The sequence below is a fragment of the Suricata suricatta genome, chromosome 5, assembly GCF_006229205.1.
Source record: "Suricata suricatta isolate VVHF042 chromosome 5, meerkat_22Aug2017_6uvM2_HiC, whole genome shotgun sequence".
NCBI classification, from domain to species: domain Eukaryota; kingdom Metazoa; phylum Chordata; class Mammalia; order Carnivora; family Herpestidae; genus Suricata; species Suricata suricatta.
This window is the reverse complement of record NC_043704.1, coordinates 49722979-49731827: the sequence shown is the minus strand read 5'-3', so window position 1 is coordinate 49731827 and position 8849 is coordinate 49722979. Positions and strand designations below refer to the sequence as shown.

At 41.1% G+C, this 8849-nt stretch overlaps 1 protein-coding gene and 1 long non-coding RNA gene across 2 annotated transcripts in view; one reads left to right on the top strand and one right to left on the bottom strand.

The window, feature by feature from the left end:
• CEP97 (centrosomal protein 97) overlaps positions 1 to 2627 on the bottom strand; it is a 28350-nt gene extending 25723 nt beyond the window's left edge. Inside the window, exons 1-2 of the mRNA XM_029939214.1 lie at positions 2523 to 2627; positions 555 to 697 (exon numbers count right to left, since the gene is read on the bottom strand). Of these exons, the coding sequence (XP_029795074.1) occupies positions 555 to 697; positions 2523 to 2565 (186 nt within the window). The 5' untranslated portion in view covers positions 2566 to 2627. The remainder of the gene's footprint in view (positions 1 to 554; positions 698 to 2522) is intronic.
• Positions 1868 to 5326, top strand: LOC115291683. The gene is made up of 2 exons (XR_003908619.1): positions 1868 to 2464; positions 5018 to 5326. It is a non-coding gene; the product is annotated as an uncharacterized LOC115291683 (long non-coding RNA).
• Positions 5327 to 8849: the final 3523 nt, after the last annotated feature.

Sequence of the window (8849 nt, the reverse complement as noted above, 5' to 3'; positions counted from 1 at the left end):
CATACATAAATGAAAGATTGCACACAAAGAACTCACATCTTTTCAAGCTTCAATAGTAAATATTCTGCTACTATGTATTAAATACTGCATGGTTTGCCCAAGCTAAGATGAAACCACATCATGAATCAATTAGCATTTTGCATTGAGAAAACATTTTTAACAGAGCAACTACTTGAGAATGGAAGCTCCACAAGAATGAGGTTCTTATAATGTATGTCAAAATCTAGAGCAGTACCAGATATAGAAGAGACCAATAGACATTAATTGAAGGAATGAATGAATGAATTCTTTATCTCCATCATAATGTAAAAAGGTTATCTTACCAACGTTTTGCCAACATAAAATATTTCCTTTTTTAACAAATGCTTACTTTTCTAGTCTATTTTAAATGTAGCACATAAATGTTCATCTTCAAGGAAAATTGTCATGTAAAAATTTAAAGTAACATTTACTGCTTTTCAGGCCTGTAGAGTTTCTTTTCGTTAGGTTATTTTATTGTTTTGTATAATAAAAAACTAGTTGTATATAACTATTTCCCTGATAGCAATACCTACTTGTATTAATCGTCTGCATTTCTCAAGATTTTCCAACTTAATAATCTGATTTTTATCCAGAATCAAAGTATGAATATCAGCTTCACAGGGTAAGTTTGGACTTAATTTCTGTAGCCCTTGTCCTGACCAGTTGACCACTGGTCCTTGAAAATAGAAGAGAAATTGTTAGAAAACACAAATAACTGAGCACAGGGATGGGATTATATTCATAAAATCTCTATATTTAGGGTTAGAAAACATCAGAGCATATTATTAAGATTTAAAAACTAAAGCAATTGAGTTCTAAAAGACCACTGATTGAAATTTTTCACTTTCCCTCAGAAATAGCAAATTACACCTAAAAAATCTGTGATATTCTACTCAAGTTTTTATGATGTAATGTTTTGGGATGCTTCACATTTAAATATGAACTATTACTTCCATATTTTGAGGCTAAGTAATAATTGTATTTTTTATATGGAACTGAACTTTTGATAGAGATCAACCTACTTACAATCTAATTACCAGTTATATCCTAAAGTGCCCGATTATGTTTAAAATCATAGTTCAGTTACTTTATCTCTTGAGAACAATACACTAAATTGAGGTGGGGATGAAAAAAGAAACGAAAAAAAAAATTAGCCCCATTCATGGCACACAGCACCCAAAAAAGTAATTTAGTTTCACAAACGTTTCAAATCCTATTTCCCCCTGGTTAAACCATTGTGTTATCTTGTGTTATCTTGGGCAGGTTATTGATCTCTTTGGAGCTCACTTTCCCACTCTGTAACATGGGGATGATAATAATATCTGCCTTACAGTATTGTTCTACAGAGAAAATGAGATCATATTTTAAAAAAAAGCACTCAGAACATCATCTGGCTTATATAAAAAGTGCTCTTTAAATGTTCACCGCTATTAATGTAGTTCCCGTGGTGGGCTGGGCTGGGGAGGTGGAGTTTAAGAGAAGCTGATACCAAAAAGGGGTGTGGCCACAGAAACTGCCAATTTCAAATTTATACCCAGATTAAGAGTACTGTGGGTAATAATTAGGCGAGATTGCTCTCCTGAAAGGTTTCAACCTTTATTCATTGTCTAATGGATTCCAGCATTTGGGGGCGGGTGTGGGGGTTGGGGTCGCGGGATTATCTGAGAATTTGGTGAAAGCTGTGTACTGTCCAATGAAAATGTAGTCTTTCCACGGGACTGACAGACCTCTTAAAACCATCGATTCCCCCTCTCCCCCGCACCCACTCTGAGAAGTTACGGCACCCAAATAATGATCCCCAGATCTAAGCTTTGGAGAGATGACTCGATCTGCCCCCGACCCAGTAGGCTGCTATGGAGCCTCGGAGCCGTAACCAAAACAAAGGAGCTCGGCTCAGGTCCGGCGACTCCCGGTCACAGAAGCATCCACACCCTGCGCTCCACTGGATGGCCACCAAACCCGATCCCAGGACCTGGTCTGCAGAACAAGGGGTGTAGTACTGTGGCCTCTAGCTCACCCTAGATTTTATCACAGCCACTGAACAAAATGGTTTAACGTCAGTCTAGGGAGCTATGTTTGAAAGAGGGTTTCCTGAACGTGATAGGAAACGAGGGGAAAGAGAGACAGGCAAAGCTAAAGAGGGAGATTCGGCAATTTTCACTTGGGCATCCAAAATTCGAAGTCAACATTCAAGAAAGGTCATCACAGTCCGAAACCCACCACCCTGGAAGCCTCAGAAGCGCGGGAGCAGGGCGCTCGGCCACGCGAAGGACCCTGGGGATGTAGTCCCTAGCTCGGCCCTTTCGGCAAAGCCGCAGTACTAGGCAACACTTGGGAACTACGACTCCCAGAAGGCAGCGCGGCTCCGCGACGCCCACAGCCCCGCATCAAAAGAACTGGTACAGAACTGCACCCCTAAACCCAGGCTTCTTCTGTCCATTAGGTAACTAATTTAGTTCCGTGGAGTAAGCCTTGGGACTCAAGGGTGGGGATCTCCTTACCATTTCCAGGAGGCAAAGCCGCGTCGACGCGCGCCACCGCCATACTTCCCGCTTGCTAATAATACCAAGCAACCGTCCTCCAGCCGCACGGTGGAGCCTGTAGTCCCGGGGCAGCATCCGGAAACTACAGCTCCCAGGATGCACGGCAACCAGACGGCCCAATTGGCTGCCGGCGCCTAATGATGTAAAAGCCGCGTTAGAATCTGAGCCGCAGTTTGTTCAGGAACCCTGGTTAACTCCCTTATCTGACAAATAAGCAACTGTACTGTTAGATGATCATTACGCTCCCTTCTCTAGCTATCTGTGATATTTGACACTTTTCCCATTGAAATAATTATAAGGTCGCTATTTAATGCAGACCGAATTTGAGCGCTCACTACTAGAAGTCTCAGGTGCCCCTTCTTTTGACAATTCTGAATAAGTTCAAAGTTTTCAACTCTGCAATAAGAATGACTTCGGAGATCTTGTTGAGAAAGTCAAAATGGATACATTTCATTTGAAAATTTAAAGCATTCTGGGATAGAAAGTTTTATACAATATTTTTTTTAATGTTTTTTATTTATTTTTGAGAGACAGACAGAGACAGCGCTATCAGGGGAGGGTCAGAGAGAGAGGGAGATACAGAATCCGAAGCAGGCTCCAGGCTCTGAGCTAGCTGTCAGCACAGAGCCTGACCCGGGGCTCGAATCCACAAACTGTGAGATCATGACCTGAGCCGAAGCTTAACCGACTGAGCCACCCAGGCGCCCCTATACAGTATTTTTAAGTGGCTCTTAAATATTTAACAGAAATTTAGACTTGAGGGTATATTTAGGAAGTATGAACCCAGAATTTTTCCGAGAAGTTACAACATAGTCTCCAGACTCAAGAATTACACTGCCCAACACTAGGGGAATAGGGTTACACTTTATTACCTGATAACTAGTATGACTGTAACTATGAACACAGTAAGATCTCAGCAAATGGAATAAGAAATAGAAACAACAGTCTTTGAAGAAGACTTGAAGGAGGAAGTGAGAGATCAGGCTTAAAAGATGAGTTCAGAAGTAGATGGAAAACATTTAGCACAGGCTGCAGGTGGTAATGAAGCTGTTCTCAACAGAAGTGAAAAACTAACCAGCCAGTACAGAATGTACAAAGGGAACTTTCAGTTTCTATTACACATGCCTCCATTCCCTCTTGCAACCGTTATTCTAAACTCCTTTCTTGCTGGAACTGCATTGTAGAAAAATCTCTGATAATTTGTTTGGGGAAATCTGGTAACTCACACTTTTAGATTTCCAGGCCCTTGATTCTCTGAGCATTCCCTCCTACCTGGGTTTTTCTCTTTTCTCTGTGACTACACCTGCCTTAACTCTTTTTTTCACTCTATTTCCCACTGTTTTAGTCTGAAGACAAATTTCCTGGTTCTGAAGAGGTAATTAAGACTAGAAATCTTCCTCTTCTAACCAAGAGACGCCTTACCTAGAAAGTGCAATCTTACCATATAGGTGTAAGAACAAAGCGAGTCTGAATATTGCCTCCTACTTTTGTTCCCTGGAGTATCTCATGAGGATTGAGGGATGCCTCCAGGGCAGAGAAGGAGAAGGGTTTACAGTTCTCTCCAATTTAGCAGGGTAATGATTCGGGGGGGTGGGGGGCAGAGATCCTGGAAGCCCAGAGAATGCCTGAGGAGCACAGTTTCCTCTTGCAAGTTTTGTTTTTTATCTTTTTTTTTTTTTTTTGAGAGAGAGAGAGAGAGTGAGAGAAGGAGAGGGAGAGAAAGAATCCCAAGCAATCTCCTCATTGACAGCACAAAGCTGCACTTGGGGCTCAAACTCATGAACAGTGAGATCAGGACCTAACCCAATATCAAGATTCGGACACTTAACAGACTGAGCCACCCAGGCGCCCCTGTTGTAGAATTTTCTTATTGAAATTCTTTAAGTTTGGTTCTAACATTCTTTTTGATTTACAGCCCACTTCAGTAATCTGAAAGTGTTGCAGCCTTTCTTTCAGACAAGTGGACAGACAAAATACATGAAACTATCAGTGTATAACTTTTTGCACTATTTGGGTTTTGTTATCATGTGTAATACTCTTTAAATAATAACAAATAATAATGAGGAAAGTTAATGCTCATTTAGGATTTGTAAATTTTCCATTGATATATCATAGTGACAGTTTCTCCTTTCATATCATTAGTCACAGAGAAGGGAGCAGGACCATAGGAGTCAGCCAATGTATACTAACCAAATAAGAAAACGTCTAATTTCATACACCTAAAGCTTCACATAAATATTTTTAATTTAAAAAAAGCATACTTAACAATTTTTTACAGTGTTAAAATTCTTTTAATAAAATGGGAACTAAAGGGACCCCATGAAGAAAAAAACTACTTTTTTCCTCCTTTTCCCGCTTACATTCATGCTAGGACATACACTGCTGCCCTACATGTGGCTTACAGTACCAGTAATGTCTGTCAAGGAGTTAATGATTTCTTTGGTGTCTTCCAGCACAAAAGGTAACATCTCAGGAGCGAGGTCATCAAGAACATTTTCTAAGATCACTGACTCCAGACACCTTGACACCAGGACCGCTGGCTCCAGGACATAGACAACTCATGGACGACACCTGAGCACTTGCCCTTGTTTTGACCAGTTCCTGGATGCCTGACAGGACATATACACAGACCACCATCCTCAGTAAAAGCTCCAGACCCCAAGCAAAGATGAGACTCATTCCCCTTTTCCTTTCCGAGTCTCCCCAGATGCTCCGCCTGTATCTGCCCTCTCTATATCTCTGATAAACGCCACTCTCACTTCCTCCAAGCTGTTTTTTTGTTTCTGTCTTGCACAAAGCCAAGGATCCTGTTGGCTGGTCCTACGGGACCCCCTCTGGGTCCCCAAACCCAGCCAGCCTACATCATTGAGAAGAGTTTATAGTTTTAAAGCTGTAAAACGTCTAAGTTATTATTATACTTACTTTTTTCAAATGTAAGTTCTCATTCTAATGAGAAAGCCTCCTTTGTTTTGTCAAGATATATTGCACCATCCACAAGTGTTGTTCCCGTTTCCTGTCTCTATGTTATCTAAACTTGTATATAATGCTCTCCTGAAACTGCTTGTTAAAGGTTACCATCCACAATTACAACAGTCTCCTTCCTGCCACTATTCTACTATTCAGTTTCTCCTTGTTACATGAGCAGTTTAACCTTCTAAAACACAAGGTTCATTTTGTCCATCCCTCACTCAAAAACGCCAAATGAAAATTAGTGGAATGATGGTGGGAGGTACGGTGAGGCCAGATTATGTTCCCTCTTGAAAGTTGAATTTCAAGAGGGAAGTATTTGAGGAGGGGATGAAAAAGGGGTTTTACTTAGATAATGCCAGTAGCAGTGGGCAGACCCATTAAGATGCAGAGGATGACTCAGGGCTATCAGCCCTTGCAGAGATCAGGTACACTGTGCTGATACGAAGGAAAGTGTTATGGGGCCTAGGCCTGACCCGAAAAAAAAATGCTGCTTTGTTGAAAGGTTCATAGTGTTGGTCAGCAGAATCCTTCTACTTGATTTGAACTTGCAAGGTTTAACATATATACGAGATGAGGCAATTTAAAGTGTACTAACTTGATCTTAGCTGTACAAGCTGTATCTGAAACACAAAAGAGTTACTGTGGTGTGATTCTAAAGGGTGGCTGGTTCACTTAGGAAGAGGCACTGCCCAGGAACATCTGGCCAGTCTTTTAAAGATCCATGACTAAACTTAGTTGACTCTATAATAGGAATATTTTCCTCCAGATTCTGGGTCAGATGAACCAGACAAAACTCTGGTTCTGCTATTTCTATAAACTTTCAGGAGTGGGGGCTCCTGGGTGGCTCAGTCGGTTAAGCGACCCACTCCTGGTTTCAGCTTAGGTCATGATCTGGTGGCTTATAAATTTGAGCCTCGTGTTAGGCTCTGTGCTGAGAGTGCAGAGCTTGCTTGGGATTCTCTCTCTCCCTCTCTGCTCTCTCTCTCTCTCAAGATAAATAAACTTTAAAAAATACTATATACTTTAAAAAATAAGATATAGGGGCACCTGGGTGGCTCAGTTGGTTAAGCATCCGTTTTCGACTCAGGTCATGATCTGAGTTCAAACCCCACATCAGGATCTCTGTTGTCCACACAGAGCCGCTTCAGATCCTCTGCCCATCTTTCTGTCTCTGCCCCTCCCCTGCTTTCACGCTCTCTCTCTCTGTCTCAAAAATAAATAAATTGGGGCGCCTGGGTGGCTCAGTTGGTTAATTGTCTGACTTCAGGTCCGGTCATGATCTCATGGCTAGTGACTTTGAGCCCCACAGCGGGTTCTGTGCTCAAAGCCTGGATGCAGCCTGCTTGGGATTCTGTGTCTTCCTCTCTTTCTGTCCCACCCTTGCTCATGTGCTTGCTCTCTCTCTTTCTCTCTCTCTCTCTCTCTCAAAAATAAACAGGGGCGCCTGGGTGGCTCAGTCGGTTAAGCTGCCGACTTCGGCTCAGGTCAGATCTCACATTTGTGGGTTCGAGCCCTGCGTCGGGCTCTGTGCTGACAGCTGGCTCAGAGCCTGGAGCCTGCTTCCGGTTCTGTGTCTCCTTCTCTCTCTGACCCTCCCCCTCACATGCACTGTCTCTCTCTGTATCAAAAATAAATAAAACATTAAAAAAAATAAACAAACATTTTAAAAATAAAAAAATAAAATTTTAAAACTTTAAAATAAATAAGTAAATGTAAAAGCTATGTTTAGCTGTAGACTGTATAAAAGCAGGAGGTAGGCTAGATTTGGCTCATGGGCCTAGTTTGCCAATTCCTTCTAGAGAATATCTATATAAAGTAGCCTTTTGAGTTTATAATTTCATTTGAAGGCATGAAGGGGAATTTGTGATTTTCTTTATAGCATCTTCTTTTCTCTAGCTTTCTTTCTTCTTCTTTTTTTTAGTTGTATTTTAAGTAGGCTCCATGCCCAACATGGGACTTGAACTCATGACCCTGAGATTAAGAGTTGCATGCTCTACCCACTGAGCCAGCCAGGTGCCTGTCGGGAATTTGTATTTTTAAAAGATTATTATTATTCATATTCCTCCTGTATTATAGATTTTCTGTTATATTAAATATGAAAATCTTAGTGATTTTAAAGTTTTATAAGTACAATTTCAGAAGAGAAAAAGTTAACACATATATTTGTATTCCTCAGCATATCAATATACTTCATTTCTACTTGATATTCTCCTCTCAATTGGAAAGGAAGAAAAGGCAAAAATAAAATTTTTAAGGGCATGAGATGACCAAAAATATGCTACAGGGAAATTTTCAAAATCTGTTTCTTGAAAATAGCAATCCCAAATCTATGTACAGTATATACTCATTTATGTTTAAAAAATATATGGGAGGCAGGGGTCTAGATATATTCCCACCAATAAGAGATTGAAAAGAGGGGCGTCTGGGTAGCTCAGTCAGTTAAGTGTTTGACACTTAATTTTGGCTCAGGTCATGATCTCAGAGTTGGAGAGACTGAGTCCTAAGTTGGGCTCTATGCTGACAGTGCAGGGCCTGCTTAGGATTCTCTCTCTCTCTCTCTCTCTCTCTCTCTCTCTCTCTCTCTGCCCTTCTCTATTTCTCTCTCTCTCAAAATAAAATAAGCTTTTAAAAAATGTGAGAGATTGAAAAGAAACACACCAACATGTTAACAGTGACTTCTCTGGGTAGGAAGATTATGAAAACTTTACTTTGCCCTTGCATGTGGGTTTTTGTTTTTAAAGAGAGAGAGCACCAGGTAGGGAGGGAGCAGAGAGGCCAAAAAAGACAATCTTAAGTAGGCTCCACACAGCACGGAGCCCAACACAGGGCTTGATCCCATGTCCCCAGGATCATGACCTGAGCCGAAATCAAGAGTCTGATGCTCAATTGATTGAGCTACCCAGTGCCTCTAGCCTGCTTGTGTTTTCTAAGATTTTTATAGTAATATATTTTTTATATTTTAAGGTTTTTATTTATTTAATTATTTGATTTTGAGAGAGAGAGAGAGAGAGGGACAGAGTGTAAGTAGGGAGAGGCAGAGAGGGAGATACAGAATCTGAAGCAGGCTCCAGGCTCCAAGCTGTCAGTAAGAATCCCAACGGGGGCTCAAACTCGGGAATTGTGAGATCATGACCTGAGCCAAAGTCAGACACTTAACCAGCTGAGCCACCCAGGCACCCCTACAATAATATATTTTTAAAAATAAACATATATGCTACACCATTTTAAAATAGAAAGTAGGGGCACCTGGGTGACTCAGTCGATTTGGCATCTGACTCTTGATCTCAGCTCAGGTCATGATCTCATGTTTGTGAG